At 42.8% G+C, this 22,653-nt stretch overlaps 3 protein-coding genes across 3 annotated transcripts; all 3 read right to left on the bottom strand.

Annotated features, from left to right (window-relative positions):
* Positions 1 to 943: 943 nt before the first annotated feature.
* On the bottom strand, positions 944 to 4,316 carry hoxa10b (homeobox A10b). Its single transcript, XM_030392736.1, has 2 exons — positions 3,338 to 4,316; positions 944 to 2,474 (listed from the first exon to the last, which is right to left on the bottom strand). Exons 1-2 carry the CDS (start codon positions 4,113 to 4,115, stop codon positions 2,200 to 2,202), a joined length of 1,053 nt encoding a protein of 350 aa, XP_030248596.1. The 5' UTR covers positions 4,116 to 4,316; the 3' UTR covers positions 944 to 2,199.
* Positions 4,317 to 8,617: 4,301 nt separating this feature from the next.
* On the bottom strand, positions 8,618 to 10,770 carry hoxa11b (homeobox A11b). The gene is made up of 2 exons (XM_030392737.1): positions 10,033 to 10,770; positions 8,618 to 8,908 (listed from the first exon to the last, which is right to left on the bottom strand). The coding sequence occupies exons 1-2, from the start codon at positions 10,637 to 10,639 to the stop codon at positions 8,676 to 8,678; spliced, it is 840 nt and encodes a 279-aa protein (XP_030248597.1). The 5' UTR covers positions 10,640 to 10,770; the 3' UTR covers positions 8,618 to 8,675.
* Positions 10,771 to 17,432: 6,662 nt separating this feature from the next.
* On the bottom strand, positions 17,433 to 18,552 carry hoxa13b (homeobox A13b). Its single transcript, XM_030394543.1, has 2 exons — positions 17,884 to 18,552; positions 17,433 to 17,671 (listed from the first exon to the last, which is right to left on the bottom strand). The coding sequence occupies exons 1-2, from the start codon at positions 18,515 to 18,517 to the stop codon at positions 17,433 to 17,435; spliced, it is 873 nt and encodes a 290-aa protein (XP_030250403.1). The 5' UTR covers positions 18,518 to 18,552.
* Positions 18,553 to 22,653: the final 4,101 nt, after the last annotated feature.

Here is a 22,653-nt window from a genome sequence, read left to right as displayed (position 1 = left end):
GGCCACCATTTTCCCCCACCATATTTTAATAGCAAATCCCCGCGCCTTTATTGGGAAATATTACGTTTTATAAGCCATAAACGTTATGATTTCAGTGGAGAGATCTTATGTAGGTGCAGTCGAAACAGAGTTGTGTTGGAGGGGAGCAGGCGGAGTGTTACTTTAAAGCCTCCATTTGTAAAAACTCACCAAACAAGCTCTTTGCTTTTAAAAATTATGTTGTACATTCATAGAAAACCTAATGGGATGATTGATCCTCCAAAATAAAAGACGTATAATAATTTAATGAGCTCCACCTATAAATCTGTTGCTTTGGGAGAGAAGATTTTCTGTTTCTCGTTCGTGGCTCCTTAATCAAAAAATAAAAACATTAAAAACAGACCAAACAAGGAGAGATGCGTTTAAAAGCACCACTGGAGGTCACACAATGAAAAAAAAAAACCCAACATATTCGCCTACAAAGATGCACATAGCTGTGTCTGCGGGGTCTACTTTGAAGGCAAACTAAAACGGAAAGTGGGGTGAGGTTATTTGGGTGCTATATAACAGTCCCTTTTTTATCACGGGCAATTGGGTTGTTTTTCTTCAGGTTACAACCTGGCTGTCTAAGCTAAATATCACCAATAAAGCTCAGCCTTTGTGCCCTTTCTCTGGCGAGAGCAGACGCATCCGGCGTTTCCTACGGCGAGGCAACTGGCAGACTGCAATGATCATAACCGAGGCCTTGTCTGTCCTTTGCTCCTCTCCTGGACGTATACAAGCCTTAATCCTTTCATTCCACCCCAAAGCCTGCGTCTTTACTTCCTGCTTAAAACCCCTTTGCAAAAAGGTTGTCTTGAATTAAATTGCACAGAAGTGGTGAGAGATTAAATGTACCCAGGATTTTAGCTTTATGATGTAGGGGGGGGGGGGGGGACAACAGAAAAATCATACGAGGAGTTCCTTTTACGCACAACAATAAAACACTTTATTGCACTTTTTGGAATAATAATTTTTATGTATGTGAGGCAGCCTGCAGCAAAGAATTATTAATAACTCGGACCAGTAATTAATAGTGATTCATTTTTCATGATGCGACGAGTTTTACTGAGGTAATCAAGGCAGTTTCGTGTTGTGGGAGGAATATAATAGCCCAACAACATGAGACTACCTAAACCACTCAACAGCCCGCTCTCCTCTTCTGGAATCTCTCTCACAGTGTGTTTTTTTTTTTTTCCACGGCGTGGAAATTGTGTTGTTGTTTGTTTTTTCATTTCATAAAAAGTCTGCATGTGATTTTTTTGTTTTCTTAAATCTGTAAATGCAAAACACGATGATCTGATAAGAACGGCAACTCTCAAACGGATTTGCAACATTTTCTGGCTGTTTTATAAACATTTAGCATTTGAACCATACAAATAAAAATAATTGGCTGTATTTGTTTTTGCAGCAAAGGAGCCACATGTTTATAATTTTTAAATTAAGTAATCAAAATGGAAAATTGGCTCTGATGCTGCTTTCACGGCGCGGTTCACTTTTAAATCCTGTGTCAAGGACATAAAGCAACCAAGTGTGCACAGCCGCCAAACATCTATTACAGGCCCAAACTATGAAGAACATAACCCTCTACTACTGTAATAATATTTACTGTGCACAGAGCGGACCCAGTCCAGAAACACAAAGTGGCGGTAGCACCGTGCGCTGTACCTGAGCCAGCTTTTAAGATTTAAAACAGCGCGCAGCTCCTGGTCTGTCCTCCTGAATGAAATAAGAAGTCTGCAGTTGCAGGGATGGTTTTATTAATTTGACCAGCAAAAATGTGCAAATATTCATCAGACCTCTCAGGTTTCTTTAGCTGTCACATGGAGGCCTTACGTGTAACTGTAACACAAGTACTCCCGAGGGGGGTTAGTCCAGCATGCAAATTCCAATGGTTCACTCAGGTTGACTATACAATATGTACAAGCCTGACGCTCTGAAACATTGTGGTCACATTCTGAACAGTTTCAACACAATGGATCAACGTTACAAATGTAGCCATTTATAAATACATATCCACGACGGAACAAAAACAGACTTGAAAACAAGAAAGAACAACAATAAGTTAAGCAGTAGGGTCCTATTTTCCATGGACATTCTCACAGTTGGGTGGGTGTTGGGGAGGCTCTGCACAGGCGCCCTTGCCATGGATGGAGGAGGGCGCCAAAGTCGCAGACAGTCTCACGAGAAACTGAAGTTGCTGGAGAGCTCTCGGATCCTGTTCTCCCGGCTCATTTTTTTCAGTTTCATCCTCCTGTTTTGGAACCAGATTTTGACTTGCCTGTCAGTGAGGTGCACACTGCGGCTGATCTCCAGGCGACGCTCCCTTGTCAAGTACATGTTGAAGAGAAACTCCTTCTCCAGCTCCAGAGTCTGGTGCTTGGTGTAGGGGCAGCGCTTCTTGCGGCCGCTCTTTGCTGTGAGCCAGTTAGCTGTACTTTCCATTTTTCCATCTCCTGCGAGAGGGAAAATGAGACAGCATGTTAGGCAACAGGTGTGAGAAAAACAAACATCATACCTGGAAGGGAAGCTGGATATTTATTAGAAATTATGCGCTTGTAAAATTCAAAATCCAAAATAAACAAAACCTGACATGGTCAATGAATACAATTGTGTTTTTACTGTAAATTACTGCAGAACTGCTTTGGTACATAATTCCACTTTTTTAACTGACTCCTACTACCTATCTATAGAGCTTAAATATCCTAAATATGCATGATTTCTGTCTTCTGTTTGATTTTTACAACCATTTTACACGCAGCCACATATCTGCGTGTATGTGCCATAGAGCTGCAATTCAGCATTTTACCAGAAACTGCTATTTGCCCCGTTAAGCAGCCTTTAACGACAGCAGCCTGTAGCCAACTGCACGTTTATTAAGACATAAACCATACTCTGCACAGTCTGCTGAAATTATAGCCAGGCCTGGACTACACTGCGTTGGCCTCGTTATTAATAATAAATGAAACCCTGATAATATTTAAAAATCCGAGAATAATTCATGTGCTTTTTAACTATCAAAACTTCATAAAGTCGCCTGTTAAAATAAATCCACTGTGCCTGTGTGAATAGCAGTGTGATAGCACACATACTGCAGCCTATCTGAGATGTCAAAACACACCTAATGAAGCACAATAGCTCTGATCCTCGACTCTGATTGGCCGGATAAATATCAAATAAATGCACCTGTGAGTGGCTGATCTAAATATTAATTTACTAATAGTAAAAGTAAATCAGCATTCATACTCAACAAACAATAGAATCCTAAAAATGCTTTGTGCATGCCCTTTATGGTGCTATATGAGTGTCGCCTCTTCACCTTTGACGGGCTTTTCTGGACACTCGGCGCTGCACGTCTCAGCGGGCTCAGGGGAGGACGAGCTCTCCGAGGACAGGCGGCTGTCCTCCTCCCTGGCCGGGGCGCAGGGCGCAGGGACAGGCGCCTCCTCGTGGCTCTCCCTCCGCTCCGGCTCAGCAGAGGCAGCCTGTGGCTGGGAGGCTGGCTGGCTGTCCAGGCGAGCAGCTCGCTGCAGGGTGAAGTGATTCATGTTCGGCTGGTCATCGTGGTAGAGCCTGGAGGACGTGTACGTCTGGGACAGGCGGAAGTAGCCCGGGACCGGCAAGGTGGTGCCGGTGACCGGGCATGATGCGGTCGAGTAGGAAATGTCATCTACTGTTGCTCCTTTAGGGCATTTGTCAGACTCGTAAAGGCAATAGGCGCTCTCCTCCTTTATGCTCGGCGAGAATGAACACTGAGACATATGCTGGCCGCTGGGCTGCTCCACCCGGCAGGACCTCGACGTCTCCAGCCACGTTTCCATCCCCTGAACATACGGAGCGGGGGACGGGATCACGCTCTGGGTGCTCGGCTCGTTGCGCTTACCGATCCCCGGGAAACACGAGCCGCCGGAGAGTCCATATGAATATTCCGACGCCGGTGGCAAATACACGCCGTTACTTTGGTAATACGAGCCACTGTCGCTCCTCACGTTGATCAGGGAGTCCACGAAAAACGAATTTCCAGCCTGGTTGTTGGGGCATGTCATCGTTGTGGTATAATTTGACGGAGGATGAAGATAGCCCTTTCTGGCTGACATTTCTTGTGCAAAACATTGCTGAATAATTACTGATACTCACGCTTCTCACTGTAGCCTGCAGCCAATTAAAACACCAGGCGACCACAGACTCCTCCCAGTCCGGCCGGGCAGCTCCACTGTGTCGTATATTTTGTTTTAGGCTAAGTAAAGAGAAAAGCTGTGGGGGGAAAGTGGTGCATCAGAGGAGTTTATAGGTTAAAAAAAATAAAAAGAAAGAAAGAAAGAAAGAAAATCTTAAATCTCTTTCTGAATCTCACATTTTTTGCACCTCGATCAGCGCCCATAAAAACAGAGCTGCCTATGCAGACTTAACAACAAGCCCAGTTTGACAACTCAGTTGTTGAAAGCTGTCCCTAACAATTATGTACAATGCATAGCTTTATGACCACTTTTACAGCACTGTAAAAATGAAGGGTTCTGGAGGTGCCTCTGAGAAGCACAGGGTGCATCAAAACACCAAAAAGGTCCTTTGGGCGAGGGACTCTTTACCCTTTCTCTTGCTGCTCTGATGATTATCATTGGACTATTTTTAATTCCTCATGGGCTCACCCAAAGCAGTGCACACACTGCCGGACAGAAAACACTGCAGAGACACTCGGTCGAGCTTATCTGGTTGTGGTGCGGAGTGTTGTGGGTGCAAAATGCCAGGATTGTGTCCAGACACCTTTTTACTGCTAAAGGGCTGTGTAGAGCTTTTTTATTAAGGTGACACGCAGGCAGGCACAGCTGAACAATGCCCTGGAGCTACATGTCTTTTAATGGTCACTTAATACAGAGAAAGACTGCCAGAAATGTAGTGCGTTACCGGACAGATTGCATATTTTGATCTGGCTTTTTACAGAAACACTGGGGATCTGAAAGAGTTTCTCCTCGTGTTTACGCACTGTTTATGTACAAACAAACGCACACACATATCAAGGCCTAAATGCACATAATACTATACTCATTGTTTTAATTTAAATTAAGTCTCCCAATATCCACTCCACTCCATGAACAAATAGATCAGAGCGCGTTTTAAAGCTGTTTTTTATTCGGGTTTTGTCTGTGTGTGTGTATATATATATATGTGTGTGTGTGTGTGTGTGTGTGTGTGTGTATATATATATATATATTTTTATATATATATATATATATATATATATAAATATATATATATATATATATATATATATATATATATATATATATAAAAAATCTGTATGCATGTGTTTCTAGTCTTTGTGCTTTTCATGACATGTTTTTGTGCTAACAGACCTGTGCATGTGAGATGGAGGTAATGGGAATAAAAAATATAAAAACTAGTAACCGTGACGCAGCCAGAAAACAAAACCAAAAAATAATTACAATGAAAATAAAATAAAAAAAACGTTGTTTTTTTTTTCTTGCATACCACATAACGCAACCTACGACGGAATAGCCTAACTTCAGGTGTGTAATGTTAAATGTCATTTTGATTTAAAACAAACAAGACGAAACGATCTGATAGCCGTTGAGTCATTTCGTAACAGGCTGATTTAAAGAGAAAAATTATTGAAATGTGTTCTCATCCTGTAAGGCGAACAACTAGTATACACAAGTCAGACTTCTACAATATGTAAAGTGAAATAAAATTTTTTAAAAATAACAAAAGTCAGAAAACACATCGACCCTCGTTTCCTCAGACCGCCAATGGGGTTAGGAGTTTATAACAAGGACCTACAGATTTAGGTCAGAATAAAAACGTCTCCAAAGGTGGGTTTACCCTGAAATACAACATCGGCCACCTCCATGTTCCTATAAGTCTGGAGCCATAAAGTCTAGAAATGAGAGCTACAGTTTATGTACAGCCATTTTATATGGCGTCAAACCTGCAGCAGTCTGGCCCTCAATGAATGATAATAATCATTAATCCTATTAGATGTTTCCTGTGATGTTTCAGCGCGCGCTGTGGGTGAGCTCCCCCCACATTATTATTCACATAAAACTTGTGTGTGTGTGTGTGTGTGTGTGTGTGTGTGTTTTAATTCGTTCAATTACTCTCTGAAGAGAGAAAATATTTGAAAATGTGTGAAAATACGTCAAATATGTATGCGCGCATAGTGCGCACACACACAGACACACACACACACACACACACACACACACACACACACACGGACACACACAAGTAGCAACAAGCTGCGCGTTGATATGAAAAGAAAAACATATCTTTGGGACAATCCAAGTTCTTATTTTCACATGTTTACATTGTTTACATCACGACTAAACAGCACACATCAAGTTTAGCATTTATCAAACAAAGTGTCATTTACGTTGGAAACTTTTCTCTAGGGATTATAAAAGTTAGTGAGCCACACGTTGTTTGGAATAAAGGCCCTTGTGATCTTATTTCTTTGTGCGCATTAGTCACTCCAGGCCTGTAACGCCTGCAGAGCTGCAACCTGAGAATCCTTTTTTTTTTTTTCTTGCTCCATTAACTTGAGTTTTGCCTGTAATGCTTTCAGTACATCATAACATCTACACCCTGGATGAAAAACAGCATATTCTTTAAGAGGGAGATGAGCTGAAAGACTAGAAGAAGAAGAAGAAGAAAAGACAGACCCACTCCCTCTGATCGCGTTAATAAACCCCCTGCAGTCAAGGCAATATTTCTGTGCCTACCTTAACAATGAAATCCTGAGGTGGTGACATATTTTAAAGCAGCTGAGCGCGTTGAGTCAAAACTTCTTTTATATCTCAATTCACGGCAATGACATTGATCTGTGGAGCGCCACCCAGTGGGCGAATGCGGGCGCGCCTAGCACCGCGGCGCGACGCCCGAACGCGGAATATTCCGACCACGGTAAGATGCTGAAACAAAATGATGCCGGAAAGCTCCGTGGACACAAGCTTTCAATGCTCCCAGCCGTTGTTTTTCAGCCCCTTAGTCACAGTTAATAACCTTGGGTCTCAGACGCTTTATGGCACTACACTCCAAATGCTCCAGACGAATCCGCGTTTTATGGCCAAGTTACTGGAGCAACTGGGAGGATGTGCAGCAATCAAAGCGGAATTCCTGGGAGCCTCACAGGATGCACGGTATAAGGAAGGCATCAGGGCCCTTATTAGCTTATGGCAGGCCATTCAAGTTGTTTTCAGGGGCCTGGTGGTGAATATAAAGCCACCTGAAGCCACGTTTTTTGTTTTGTTTTTTACCCATCTTTTTATGTGAGAGGGCTTGACACAAATGACCCGAAATTCATCGCCTGTTTATTCAGTATCAAACACAATAATAAATAAATGGCCAGATTGTGCTGCCTGTGACGATCTGGCGTTCATCCACCTTTATTTACCGCACAGTGTCACCGCCTGGTGGATCGCGAACGGTCGACTTGTTAGGTGGGTCGTGAGGGGAAACGGTTTTTACTCAAATAAGAGCATAATCACTCGAACACATTCACTCTTTTCTGCAAGGAGGCGCGTGTTACATCCAGATTCATTCAAACAAGTGTCAAGATTGTTTCAGTAAGCCTAACAGGCATGCCAGGTCAAAATCAGACTCTCCGCATCGTCCCAAAAATGAATGAACTCTTTGTAATGGATATCAGATAATAACTGCAGCGGATTGTATTTCCGGCCATGAGGGAATAAAAAAAGGCATCAGACATACATATCAAATGAACCAGATGCGATCCACGTGCTGGAGGATAAAACACAATACAGGATTATGTTTCACTCGTGGGGGTTTGGGTTCTTTTATCAGCGGGGTTCGCCTTCAAGAATAATCCGACTTTACGGCCGAGGGCTCAACAAAAGCGCCGGTGCTGAGCGTCAAGACGCAGATGTTACAATATCACTGAAAATCAGACTTAAAACGCATGAAATGAACGAATCATAACTGGACACATGCGCTAAAGCTGACTTGTGACTTTTTTTTGGGGGGGGGGGGGGGGTCAAATGATGAGGTCTGATAGGGATATCAAAACACACAAGATGGTTTCCTGTCAGCGGATCTTCTTCTTCTTCTTTTTTTTTTTTTTGCATTTGTACACTGAAGTTAGAAGAAAGAGAGAAGAGAAGGAGCAGAAACACAGTTTGATGTCAGAATGTTTGGGCCTGCAAAAGTTGCGTGTGTTTGTGTGCGTAAAATTGGGGAAACATTTTGTATTTCAAGGAAAGACCAAGAATTAAAAAAAAAAAAAAAAAAAAAGGTTGCAGTACAACAATCTCCACGTGCGTTGTTAAATATTATAAAGGAAATTCAGACACACGTGTTCGTAAACCAAACACGCAATTTTAGAAATTCATAAAAAATTGGGAAAATTGTGGATTATTGTCGGGCAAGCAGAACAACATGCCTATAATAATAATAATAATAATAATAATAATAATAATAATAATAATAATAATAATAGAGGAGCCAACTGCGTTTAATGACAAAATAGTGTATAAATAGTAGAATTCTTTATGAAGTCTGGCACATTTAAAAAACAAAACAAAACAAAACAAAAAACCACTCCTGTCCTCCTTCTGTCCAGATCAGATGTAGCTGTGTAGTCTGCGCGCCTCAGACAGTCTTTGTTCAGTTTTTGTTTTATGTTTTTATAGCAGGGGGTTTGTGGTGTAGTACTGTAAACGGTCTCTGTTCAGTTTCTTCTCCTTCATCCTCCTGTTCTGAAACCAGATTTTGACCTGGCGATCTGTCAGGTTGAGCATCCGCGAGAGCTGCAAGCGCTTCTCCTTGTTGATGTAAACGCTGAAGAAGAACTCCCTCTCCAGCTCCCTGATCTGGTACTTCGAGTATGGACATCTCTTCTTGCGCGTCCTCTGGCCACCTGGGGGAGAAAAAGTGAATAAATACATTTAAAAAAAAAGAAATAAATAAAAGGGTGAGGTCAGCACATACAATGCAACAAGATGTTATCACATGTGTGTATTTCCTGCTTGGATGCAGCAGCAGCAGAAGCGGTGGTGGTGGTCTAACATGAGCTGTGGAGTTCAAGTGTCTCCCTCCTCTCAGGCCTACAGCACCGATCTGTAAACAAAGACTGGACTTGGTAGTGGGGCATGTTGGGCATGAAGAATCGCACGTCGGAAGCAGTGAAAACTTATTGAAATGCGTAAAACAATCCTGGCCCGCGTTTTAAAGAGTGAGGGCGTGGGCCTAAACCAAACAACGCAGAGTATCGTGTGTCTTGATATGCTTGTATAATGTCCGCTTTTGATTTCACTGCGCGTAAAGAGCTGTTGTTTTTAGGGCCCGGCTGAGGCGAAAAGTCGTGAAGAGCACGTTGTTGGATTAAATCCGAGAAAATCCAGAGATTTTGTAAATGTTTGTGTTTGAATAAGGAGCTGGGTTTAAAGTTAAATCAGGTCGCAGGCTGCCCACTCTCTGTCAGTCCATAGAAAACAAATTATAAATCCAAAATGTTAAAGGCAACATGACGAGGACGAGCAGTTTGTCGTTTGGTTTTCTCTTTTTTTATTTGTTTTATTGTGTTTTGATTCTGTCTGATTAATTTATTTTGACCTCTCTTGTTTTGTTTTGCAGTGTTGTAAACTTTGTATTTTTATGCACACATAAAATAAAACAGTTAAGATGAAGAATTATAATCTCATGGAAGATTTATGGATGCAGCCATTCTCTAACTAGAACAGCATTTCATAAAATAAAAAGATCTGGTACACACATTAAGTTCGCAGGCTGGTTGCTGGTGGGATATCCAGGCGCACATATGGAGACAGAAGTGGAGATCTTGTCTGAAATCATGGAAGACAAGCTTAAAGCCAAAGTCTTCACGGCCAATTTCAATCCCAAGCACGTGATCTTGCCGTTTATAACATAGTTTTGTTATAGGGTAAATCTGCAGGCCCTCCATAAACCTTACGTGCTTATAAAACAGCATATAAAAAGCTTTAAGAGCGACGCGTTAGATTTCTCTCCTTCAGTCACACTCACCGCTGCTTTTGCTCTGTTTCTCCTCGCTGTGGCCGGAGGACGACTTGGGGCTGAGGCTCTCCGCCGTGTCCGAGCCCGGGTGAGCCGGAGCGGGGCTCGTTTTGGCGGCGTGTCTGTCCGCGTCCGCCGCTTGTGCTGTCGGTGTTGTGCTGCTCTCCGAGCCCCCGTACGCGGTGTCGAAGAACTGGTCGAACGCCTGCGGCAGGACGCCGTTCCTGCCCACGCTGCCGTAGAAGCCCGGCGTCGGGTTGGAGGTGCAGGAGTGGCCGGCACCGGAGCCGCCTTTCACCAGGAGCTCTGCCCCCCTGGAGCCCGGGCTGCTCGTCCAGCCGTCCCTGTGCACGATGTCCTCGGTGTAGCAGTGCGATAGGCTCCCTCTGCTGTGGTGCCACTTACTGGAGGTATCAATCCCATAGTCTCTGAACGCCACATCTCTCACGGACGGGACCTGTGGCAGGGCTGAGGACTGGTAGGGGTATGTCATGGGGCAGGAGGACTGGCTCTGGGTTAAATAATGAGGGAGACCCGAGAAGTCGGCTCCGGAGACGTAGTAAGTGCAGCTCGGTAAATACATATTAGAGCCTGAGATGCGCTCATCAAAATCCATATTCTGCTGTTGGAAACGTCCTATAATAATCCGCGCATAGTTCCTCCGCGGCGCTGCGCTCCAGTCACTTTGAGGCAGACTGCTGGAGCAGAAATCCTTAGACGTACAAGCTGACGTGGGGATCCATCTCTATCCATTCCTGAGGGCCAAAGCCATGTGACCACTGGCACAAAATGACAGATAGCCTACGCCTCGACGTGTAGGGCTATACTGTATGAGTCAATGAGTTTATAAAGTAGACCTCTGGTTGTATGGGAGAGGGAAAAATACTGAGAGGAACCCATTTGGAGGCAGTTTTTTTGGAAAGAGCCAAAACATATATATATATATATATATATATATATATATATATATTATTTTTTTTTTCTTTCTTTATTTTTTTTTTTTTAAATCGTGGGTTTGTTTTTCATTGCAGAGCTGCTGCGGGGCTACTTCTATCTGGCTGCAGACTATCGTCGTTAAATTACCACATTACAAGGTAGAACCAAACTGAGAATTGTACCCAATTTCACGCCAAGCATGCTTAACCTGCCATGTTTCTTCTTTTACCTTTGAGTTTTTCAGACCTAACCCTAACCTTAACCCTCACCTTAACCTCTGGGGAGACGAAGATGATGTGTTTTAGACCCACTGGGACACAATTTGGGCTTTTTAACGCATGTGAGGATTAATTATTGTGCGACAAATAACATTTAACCGCCTAAACTAGGGTTTTTTCTCTTCTTTACGCAAATTTGGGCCTTTATGGAACATGCGTCATTTACTTTGGAAGCCATCTTTCGCAATAATTAAACCCATTTTAGATGATTTCATGATTTGAGCTAATGGCAGCCACGACTTCGCCCTTCTCCCCATGTGTATTTTTAATATAGCTCCTCTGGCTATTTATAGGCCAATCTCGTCCACAAGTGTCGGAGTAATGCGAGTCATGCTGCACTCATGTCAGGCATCAGTCCAGTTTGGCACCCGCGGACAGATGGGGACAATGGTGGGCGCTTATCTCTCTTATGGCTGCTATGTGTTTGTTTGAACCAGGATCATTGAAGCACGCCACAGCTTCGACCCTGCTGCAGACTCTCATCGTGCGAGGGCGGCACGCGTGTGTAAAAAGTTGCCTTTTTAAAAACATTTCTACACCTTTTAATCACCACTTGAACCATGAAAACACACATTGTGCTGTGAGATTGCGATTTGTGCGGGAATTGGAAGTTATAAGAGGGCTTGGCACGCACAGCTAAAGTTTGATGTACACATTTTTACAGGCTGCCTACTCCTAATAAAAGGTATTTGCTGACGGGGCTCCAGTCTTTGCATCGCCTGTTCTCTCTCCCTGCACCGCCCAGTATAAAACCTTTGGACACGGGCTATTTCCCACACTCCAATCCATTTTCATTTGTCATCGCTGCTGAGTAAGTGGGCACATGTGTCGCATATCACTAATCCTGTTATGCAGCCCATTTTGGGAATTTAGTCCAAATTCGCTGTTCATACATCAAAGCCTGTGAATTTGTCCTGTGCAGGGACGCATTAGGAGACTGTGTAATATTTCATCCTGCCCTGGGTGGACTGCAGCGAATCCAGCTCCATGCAACGGGGACAGAATTAGCCTTACGTGATAAATTAGACTTACTGTTTTCATTTTTATTTTATTATCATATTGTGAATTATTCAGCCTGTCGTGCGCAGCGTCAACATCCAGGCCGAGGCTGCAGGAGTGTTTGTCACACTGAAACCTCCTCTCCTTCTTCGGCTCACAGCAAAGTATTCAAACAGCCTCGACCACAAACAACATTAGGGTACTCCGGTATATGCGCATGAATCCATTGATATAAGCGAGAGAAGAAGGTGCGTGAAAAGCTGGTAAACCCGGAGACCAACAAATGCGCAAAATACATTTCCATAAAAAAGATCATTTCTTTTTTCACTTTTGTTTTATTAGTGCAAAAGTTTTTATAAAAGTAAATAGAAAATATTACAGTTTCAGCTTTCAGCTTCTTGGTTAATATCACAAATATGTTTTCGATCCTTTAACTTGACGTCTTTTTTTGCAATTTTTTTTCAGACAATCGCATGAAAGTCAAGGCTGGTTTGTCGTTTCCGAGTCGCCTTGAAGAGTTCACATGCAATAAAGTTGGAGGGAGCGAATAAAAAAGACCCTGCGGCCTTCAGGATCTCAGATCGAATGATCAAATGTGGGAGATTTATTCAGTGGTGCAGAAAATACAGAAGTCGAACATACATCAAGGTGCAGCAGTCAGTCAGCTAAAACACATCTTTTTTTTTAAAAAATAAAATCAGTTTTTCTTGGTTTGTCTGAATTCTCCTTCGACACTTGAGGAGGAATGTGAGGAAAAATCTGTGCGCGCCTCCTGCCTTTAAGTCGGCCCCTGACTTCATTTCACGAGGGGACATTTGCAAATATTTAGCTAAAAGATGTGCCGGTGCAGGGGCCCAAACTGTAATGTTTGTACTTAAAACAATGCATGTGTATTTTTATATGTGAAAATATGTGAACAATGTCACTTCACCCATCAAAAATATGGCTAATTCATATTAATGAGTAACAGTATTGGTGATGTAAACTGAAACAGTGAGCTGTTACACATCATTCAAATGTAGATTATGAATAAAAGGAGATGTAAAAAGGGAGAGATGTCGTGTGTTTACATTTGGATGATGCCTACCAAGACAAATTGTTGGAGCGGAGCAAAAATGTGCATCAATCGCTTCACTTCTCTAATATTCACGATGATTTAAAAGTGTTTATGAAAACTGATTCATCGCTCAAAATAAAGCTGTGTGACTGCAGCGTCTGTCCGCTCTGAAAAAAAAAAAAAAAACCCAGCAAATAACAAATAACAGATTTATTTGCTAAGATGTCTGAAACACACACGATCGAGTTCAGACAACAACAAAAAAAAAAGTCTCCCAGGTGTTATTAATACTGGACTGTGTGTGACTATTTTTCATGTATTTTTCTATTTTCTTTCCTGCCAACCGAAGTCATCCACGAGGCCATCTTCTGCTCAGCGATACGAACAGGAAAGAATTCAAATGAGTTAAAGAACACACAGCAGAGATCTACAATAATGGAGGGTTTGATGTGATCAAGGTGGACAAAGTGAGCTGGAATAAGATGGAGGACTCTGACACATATGAGGGAGGAGGTGGAGAAGGAGAAGGAGGAGGGTACTTCTCCGGAAGCAGTGCGCTGTTGGGGGGGGGGGGGGGGTTTACAGCTGAAGCTGCTGTAAAACACAACAACTTAAAAAAAAAAAAAAACCTAATAAAACTTTCTGGCTTCACAAATTCAACCTCGCATTATATCCGCAGGCTGTCAGATGTGATTGGGGTAATCGTGTCGAAGACAGCAGGTTTGATGTCAGTGAACGCATCAGTTACACTTCACTGTCCTAACTTTCATGTGATCGTGTGTTTTGTTTTGTTTTTCCCTGCCTGTGTCCAGCTATGATATCTGCAAATGCAGTTTCGTTGTCTCTCTAAAACACGCACAACACATCGACGAACACAGCTGTGATGCTACATTAAAATGTAATGTTTCAGCAGTCAAACGTAAAATGAACAGAGTATTTTCACCCAGAGTTAAATGTGTCCACCATACATTTTTGATTGCTGGTGTTTCAAAATGCCAAATCAGCACCGTTAGAATGAATTCTTCCCTTAGTGTTTCCTATAATTCGTTTGTTCGGTGAAGATTTGGATTTTTCCTCAGTGACTGTTTTTATTTCGCTGTGTTTCATTTTTGTTTTTGTCTGAAGTTCATTGCACAACGTCCAACACCATCAAGCACACACACACACACACACACACACACACACACACACACACACACACACACACACACACAAGGGGGGGCTCTCAGCTCTTTAAATAATTAACTTTTTTGATTGGTTCCACTCCGCAAATCATATCAAAGGGTTTCCACTCTTAGATCCTCATTTCGCTCAGTGTTTGAGAGGCAATCTGGGCTGTTAGCATCCATGTTGCTGGTTCAGACAGCAGCAGCATACGGGACTTTTTTTGGAGAGAGGTGCGTTAACCTGCGCGGCTGTTAGGGGGCGCAATGACACAGAGCAACAGAGGGGGAGGCCGCATGAAACACGCAGAGGAGCTGCAGGACAAGTTTCCCAAAGAGGACTCCATCTGTACAAAGCGGAGGAATGTTTACACCAACATGACCTCCGTCTGCGAAAACAGGAAACCTTTGTACGATTATTACCTGTGTTAAGAGGCCCATCGGCAGCCGGGCCTCTCTAAGTGCTCTTGAGCAAGAAGACAAAACGTGCCTGCTATTAGTTAAATCGCCCCGCTTGTGCGTGTGTGACAGAGCTGAGAGGGTGACACTCACCCGAGGGTGCTGCCGCCTCGAAAGCTTGCAGACAGGGCTACAAATCCAAGCAGACAGGGTCATTGAACCAGCATCCTGCCGGTCACGGTGGCGCGGACAGTCTGGAGGTCAGTGTCGTGACCCGGCTTCAGTTTTTAATGCAGAAGGAGGATTTTTGCGCACCTGGTTTGTGCGTTGATTGGGTTTTTTAGACTCAGATCGAAGCTGACTCAGCAGCCTGTGTCTTTGTGACTGTGATGACACCATTATGTGTCAACGCCATAATTATATTACTGTTTAATTACGGGTTAAAGGTCAGATACCAAAACCAATGACTGAAGAAAGGATTTGTGCGTAATAGTTCACAAACTTTTCATCTCAAAGGTTTTCATTTCGTCTTTTACATGATTTTCTGTGTCGGCTTGACGCTTTTGTTACAGAAATGAGATGCACATAAGCATCGTTTGGACTTCAACACAAAAATTTAAAAACACATCCCTCTTCCTGGAGGAAAATTGATTTGGTTTTACCCCACTAAAGCCACCGCACCTCAGAGATTTAGATGTCCGATTTACTATTTACCAGTAGATATGAGCATAAACTGATAAATGTTTTTCAAAATTTGAACACACATCTCGTAAAGTAAATTCTGAACTGCGCTTAACCAAAAAAGGGACAAGAGTTTGCAAGATATGAAGCCCTGATGAAACATGAACGGAAACGGAATAATGCATTTTCACTGTAATTAAAACACATTTTATTATTTTAAAAAGATAGTTTAAATATGCATGACCAAAATATATCTGAATGTGAATACAAGAAATAATATTATAATCATAAGCCATCATCATTGTGTTTTTTTCCGCTGTTCCATGACTTCTTATCGTCCAATTTTCGTTAAATCTGTCATGAGGATCATTTTGTGCGCTAAAAGATCCTTAAAAGAAATGTTGTTGTTGATATGATCTAAACCTCAACTGTCAGAGTTGGTTTATAACACGTTGTTTTGAATAAAATGAAGATTTATTAAATAAATAATACGCATTCTTCTCAAAGAAACACACATACATATATTTGTGTGAGAGCAGATGCCAGATGTTCAGGCAGGTTTAAACACTGCGGTCTGTGGCACACGCTGTGCTGACACAGCTCCGCCACTAGGTGGCGACATAAACTGTTAATTGCTGAAACCCACAGAGGCTCAGAGCTCGGCGAGGCTTCTCTCTCTCTCTCTCTCTCTCTCTCTCTCTCTCTCTCTCTCTCTCTCTCTCAGGCCCTTGGGCCTAAAAACACCATCATCACTTGTTTTATATATTATGTAGGCTTTTCTAACTTTACCATGAGGATCTTTAAAGCCTGATCAAACATCCACGTCCAGCTCGGACCGAAAAACCTGAACGAAAATGACGAGATCACATCGCATAGCGTCTCTCAAACATTTATTTTCGAGAAAAATAAAAAATAAACGACTTTGGCTATTGCAGTCAGAGAAGGGAGAGTAGATAGTTGCAGTCAGATAGTATTTACATGTTTAAATATGCCGACACGTTCAGGACTCCTGTGTGAAATCGTTCTTGACTGACAGGAATACATTTGCATAGGTCGACAAAAAACAAAAAACAAACCCTGTGTTTAGAAGAAGAAGAAGAAGAAAAGGGACAGTGACATGGACAAAGAGTGGACACACGTTTTGAAACGTTTAGGTTTCATGTTTGACAGAGTCTCATCACATCCTGGCTCATCAACTGACAGATGGAGGATTGATTCAAATAAAGAGATTGGATTTGTAGATGTTTGGAGGAAAAAGAACTGCAGCATTTAATTATGTATTAATTAAATATTATGTTTTGAGATTCTTATTTGAGATTCTTTTTTTCTCTATAATTTAATTGTTATTTGTTTAAATGTGCCTGTTTGCAGCCTGAAAGGTTCTTTAAGTCTGTTTCACCACCGCATCAATTATTGTAAAGGATTCAGGGGCCTTCAGATTTAATTTTCTTGGCTGGATTGAATAAAACAAACAGCCTGACAAAGACATTTGATCCACCAGCGTGTTCACCGCTTATCATAGCCTACATGATCCAGGGGCCTCAGTCTTAAATTCTGCTGGATTAAATAAAATAAAGTCGCCGGATAACTCGGGGTAATGTCTCGTCGTTTGGTGAGTATTTGCAGGAGATTCATTCATCCTCTCACAGAATCGCCTCGGTCAACGTGCTGCAAAACCATTTCCGACCTTCTGTTGACAGGCCGCATCGGCTGGTTCCAATTAGGACGCGAGGAAGGAAACGTGTAGGTTCGGAACAGACCAACAGAGCCGCTCTGGCGACAGAGAACCCGTCCATACAGCGTAATAAATTATAGCACAGTTTTCTTGGATGAAGGCGCATCCATGTCTCTCCCCCCCCCCCCCCCCCCCCCCCCCCCTCCCGCAGCTCTCCAGAGCTAACTGGAGCTCTTGAATTTGTTCACCACCTTCTTCTCCTTCACGCGTCTGTTCTGAAACCAGATTGTCACTTGTCTCTCTGTCAGGTTCGTCTGCGCGGATATCCTCCTCCTTTTGTCCTTGGTGATGAATTTATTGGCGGCGTACTCCCTTTCCAGTTCCTTGAGCTGCACCTTGGTGTAAGGCACACGCTTCTTCCTCCCACGGCGGATAGAGCTGTCCCCACCAGATATGGTGTCTGTGGAGAGGGAGACACATCACATCTTAATCTGCTGGACATCAGGCAGAAAATCATTTTTTTTGGTTTCAGGAATATATAATGCTCTAGTTTTCTTTTAACTGTCTTCTTCCAGGCGCATTAAAATGTGCTTTACATGCACATATTTCATAAAGTTTAACAGCTCGTTTCTGTGATAATAAAACAATAATAATAATTTTTTTTTAAAAAACCTTGTAACGAGGACTTCCACAGAGGATTGGACTGTGGCTGCTCTTTGGTGCAGTAAACTTGACCGCTCCACCCGTTGGTGATGGCCCACGGCTGGTAGGGCTCCATGGGCAGCAGGGACTCGTGCCTGGGCTCAGATGGAGCACTGAGCGCAGGGACCACAGGGACGTCCAAGTAGCTGGGCTGGTATGGACCCGAGGAGTAGCCCTGATAAAACGCAAATTCCTTCGCCCTGGTCGAGAACTCCTCACCAGACACCGGCGAGTCCATGTACTTATCGCCATAACCGGAGGGCTGCGCGCACGCCTTGACGCTGCCGTGTGACATCCTACATGGGTAATAACTGCTGCCAAAATATCCATAGGGCAAAGACGCATTGGGCGAGCTTTGGGTGGCAGAACAGGGGCTGCACTGTTTGCCAGGCTCCCCCATGCCAGAGACTGGCACCTCACTCGCGGTGTAGGTGGTGCTGGGAGCCAGCGAGGTTGGATGCGCTAACAAATTCCTGCACTGGTTCGCAGCGAAATTGCCTCCAGTAAATCCTTCCATGCTCTTGCTTCTCTCATCCAAGCCGTTGTCGTAGAGGAACATCACCGGGTCAACCCAGTGCGAGTGGAGGAGTAATGAAGCGGTCATAGCATGCCCTACATCGAGACGACCAACTCTTTTTCAAAATCCCCTCGACTGAGCAGAGACAGGGACTCAAGGCAGAGTAACGATACCAACACGCCTGAGTACATAAAGATCGCGAGGTTATTGGCCGGGGCCAAGCACGTGATATGCAAAGGAGATGATAAACGTCTAGACATCAGATAATGCAGATCGAGCTGTTTATCTGCGACGAGCTGCCGCACATCAGGAGATCCATGTTTTAGATATTTAAAGGAGGGTCGGGGGGAATTTTATTTTATTTTCCTTAAAACTAAAGTAACATTTGAGTCCCAAATTGAGAGGAACTTTGCGTAAGGCAATCTCGTCTGTAGTTCTGTGCCATCACAACACGCTTATATGATGAATTGTGTAACACATGACATGGGAAAACTATATGATTTACGCTTTTTTTGATGCGTAATTACGCGTGCCATTTTGGCTGCACATGCTCCTTATGTAAAAGGGAGGAAAACTGTTTACACATATGTGGATTTAAATGATTATTTGGGCTTTATGTCTAAAGAATTCAGTCAGTGCAAACTTTCACTAAATATACAATAATTTTACTGAACAATCAGACTGACGGATTGGCTCAGAATTAGGATTTTGGCCAAAATGGTCACAGCGAGACGATTTAAGAAGAAAACACACACTTGTGCCTTGTGGAAACATTTATAGCGGGTATTGTAGCAACAATAACATTCAATCATCCTCACATTTTCGCGCTATAACGTGCAAATCCAGACACAATTTCAGCGTCCACAAAAATACCAAAAAGCATGCCACATTTGGCTGCACTCTTCCTAAAACGGGGTTGGACGCGGCTGGAGGCCAAGGTCAAGTTGAAAGTTGCAGTCTGGCCAAATAGGCACTTCAAGCCAGGAAGCCCGAAGAGAAAACACCGCTGAATGCCGAAAGAGGCACCGAGAGACTGGACTCGTTTTTTTCTTTTTTTTTTTTTTTTACAGAGCAGTTACTTTAACTCTTAGAATTAAAAGCAAGATGTAGAAGCTCTCAGACTTCTCTGACCAGAAAATAATCTATCGGCGTCAAATGTTCAAAATCAGAGTCGCACATGAATTATTTTAGACTTTTACTGGAGTGAAAAGTGACTTAGAGGAAAAATAAACTCTTCTTCAAAATTCTGAACCCGGCCTCCATAGGTGGCCTCTTTGTTTCCCTGCGCAGAGCTGCAACACTCGCACATCTGGGCACATGCACGACACAAATCGTTCACGAAAGCGAGGCTGTAGCGCAAGAATCAAAATAAAAGGTTGTTTACGGTTCAGTATTTTTTAAGTATATGTAACAGTGGGCCATTCAGCTGTGTGGCTGCACCGTGGCACCCTAAATGAGGTGAATATGGACGCACACTGTTACTCCCAGATTCGGTTTTGTTGAACATTTTCTAAGTTGAGACCACAGACGCGGAGAAATGTCTCCCCACCTAAATCTGAGCACCTTTTTTTTTATTATTATTTTTAATAGAGTTTTCCCACCTTTTGAGGCTGTAAATCTTTATGGCCCGGGTTCATAGCTGGGTAGGCAGGAGCGAGCAGTGGTTTCAGGAGAAAAAGCATAATGTTTTATGTCGGTGAAAAGGAGGTCTCTCTCTCTCTCTCTCTATCTTTTTTTTTAAGTTTTGTTTTATTGCATTGTCACGTTAACAGACCGCCTGCTTAACTAATCGGCTCTTTTCATCACACTGACTGTGTTTTGGAGAAAACACAGTCAGAACGCGTTCGTTCATTAATTTCGCGTTAAAACGAACACGACGTGCAGAACAGGAATCATCTGAGCCACGTTGTTCACGCATCAGCAGCTGGTATACAGAATGTGAACTGAGCTGTTCAGCCTGTTGGACAGAGAGAAGATGATCCGACTCTGAACGGCAGACAGGCCGCGAGCTGCTGCTGGTGAGGAAGAGTTTAATTTCATCGTTTCATTTCGACACACACACACACACACACACACACACACACACACACACACACACACACACACACACACACACACGTGCAGATATTTAATAATGAAGGTACTTGTGTGTTCAGTGTTTTAATTATTAGGGACTCCGTCCGACGCATGCACATGATGTGATCGTATTAAAACGTGTAATTGATTACCAGAATGCTGACGTCAAATTAAACTAAAAACAGTCCCACGAGACTCAAATATGTAGGACTTCTGAAATATACAAAACGATACCAATATATATATATATATATATATATATATATATATATATATATATATATATATATACAAAAATAATAATTCGCTCTGTTGTAATCAAATGAATAAAATGATACCTGAACAGACTCTGACTGGTAATTATTTTTTTTTGACAATACTTTGCAATATATCTGATTGGTTTGGTCTCATATGTTTGCAGCACGTGCTTTACCAACCCAACACATGTTTGTAACTCGTGCACACAGCCTGCAGCTCGTTTTGTTCGTATTTGCTTGATTTTGTTGTTGTCGTGCTCCTTTTACCGACACAAAAAGTCGCCATTTGACGTCCCGAGACTGAGACGCAACCATCAACTGTCTTTGTGGTGCGTTTACGAACAGCGCGGACAAATACCACTGATTGCACGTTTACGTTTAGGCGTCTTTGAATTATATTAATATGATGTGAGGTTCACGTTTACGTTTACACTTTGATGACATTTCAGAGCTCATACTTTTTTTTTTTGTAATTTTCTACTTTTACTCGAGTAAGGAAGTTAAATCTTCTACCAGCGAAGTAAAAATCAAGCACTTCTACTTGACTAAATAATGTGTAACTTTTGCCACCTCTGCTAACTTTACAGTTCTTACATAAGCAGGATTTAGTTTCGTTTCTTTTTCTTATAACAGTGTAAACTTTGGACATTGGACAAGGAGTCATAATTAAAGCCACATAAAATTGACAACAGACCTTTCTGACTTTTTTTTGTCATCGTTTCAAAGGCAAAATGTCCAAGACAACCCCGGCTAACAGCGTGATGAAACACGACGGATAAAGAATAATTTGGGACAAGAACGCAGAGATGAAGACTGTCAACTCACTCACAGGCGACCTTGAACATGCATCTTCTCCCTTTGATGCAAATGTTATAAGCAAATAAAAATAAAATAGAGAGAGAGACAAATGTGCAACATCAACGTGTTTTAAACTTAAATCCTCGAGACTTCTGAATACAAATGTTATTAGAAAGTGTTGGAGAGGAGGATGACGCGCAGCCAGGCTCCCTGTCTGTCCGTCAAAAGTGTGCTGGAGGCCCGAGACCAAAGTGCTGCTCTGTTTGCAGCACCTATCAAGCAGATGACAACACAGCTCTCAGCCTACAGTGCTTAATGGACTTTTTATGGGTTTGTCTTGTGATCGCATGACCTGTGGCACCTTGGCCCCTCAGTGGCTCTTGGCAAACTAGATCAGAAACATGCCGCCCTCCCTCTCTGACCTAAAGAGGGCCACATCCCCAAATTACCGACGCGACAGTCAGCTTTGTTTCACGGTTGCGGATAGGGCAACGGGAACGCAATTAAAACTTAAAATTTTAAAATCAAATCGTCATTAAATGAGGAATTTCTAGCATCAGAGCGAGATTAGCTGGATCGTTTAGTTTAAGTGAAAAAAGCTGACGTGTCCCTTTTTTTTTTTTTTTGGGTTTGTGCAGGGTTGGCCCTCTCCTTCATCTGCTCCGCAGCCGAGCTCCTCAAAGGCTGAAGTCTGGCCAGCGTTTTATCGTGACTACGGAGATGCAGGATGCAAACTAGAACATTTGGGAGCCATTATTGTACCGTGCCATTTGGGATTTAAATCGCCCTTTTCATAGGGAGAATTAGTGTCCTCCTTCCTCCGGCTCTGATGTTTGTTTGTTTGCGCACTGGTGGTTATTAAAAGTTATGTCCACGCGAAGCCTCTCCCTCTGAGTCTGTGACAGCATTTCCAACAAGAATCCGGATTTATGGCATTGCGGCAAAAAATCAGCAGCATAAATGGGTTTCTAGTTGTTTTGTTAAAAAAATAGATACATCTGTTAATACTTCTGTTGAGCGCAAGTTGAAATCCAAATCTAGAATTCCAAATTGAACCAGTCTAAAAGGCGGTAAATTAATTGCCACATGAAC

Source organism: Sparus aurata, chromosome 17, assembly GCF_900880675.1.
Source record: "Sparus aurata chromosome 17, fSpaAur1.1, whole genome shotgun sequence".
NCBI classification, from domain to species: Eukaryota; Metazoa; Chordata; class Actinopteri; order Spariformes; family Sparidae; genus Sparus; species Sparus aurata.
Note: the sequence above shows the minus strand (reverse complement) of the source record. Positions and strands in the feature narration are given on the sequence as shown.

Excerpts from the sequence above, each read along its gene's own strand:
- hoxa10b (XM_030392736.1), bottom strand. The coding sequence starts at position 4,115 with ATGTCAGCCAGAAAGGGCTATCTTCATCCTCCGTCAAATTATACCACA. Across the intron at positions 2,475-3,337 it reads TCCAGAAAAGCCCGTCAAAG|GAGATGGAAAAATGGAAAGT; the intron begins GTGAAGAGGCGA and ends TCCCTCTCGCAG.
- hoxa11b (XM_030392737.1), bottom strand. The coding sequence starts at position 10,639 with ATGGATTTTGATGAGCGCATCTCAGGCTCTAATATGTATTTACCGAGC. Across the intron at positions 8,909-10,032 it reads GAAACAGAGCAAAAGCAGCG|GTGGCCAGAGGACGCGCAAG; the intron begins GTGAGTGTGACT and ends TTTCTCCCCCAG.
- hoxa13b (XM_030394543.1), bottom strand. The coding sequence starts at position 18,517 with ATGACCGCTTCATTACTCCTCCACTCGCACTGGGTTGACCCGGTGATG. Across the intron at positions 17,672-17,883 it reads GTGGAAGTCCTCGTTACAAG|ACACCATATCTGGTGGGGAC; the intron begins GTTTTTTAAAAA and ends CCCTCTCCACAG.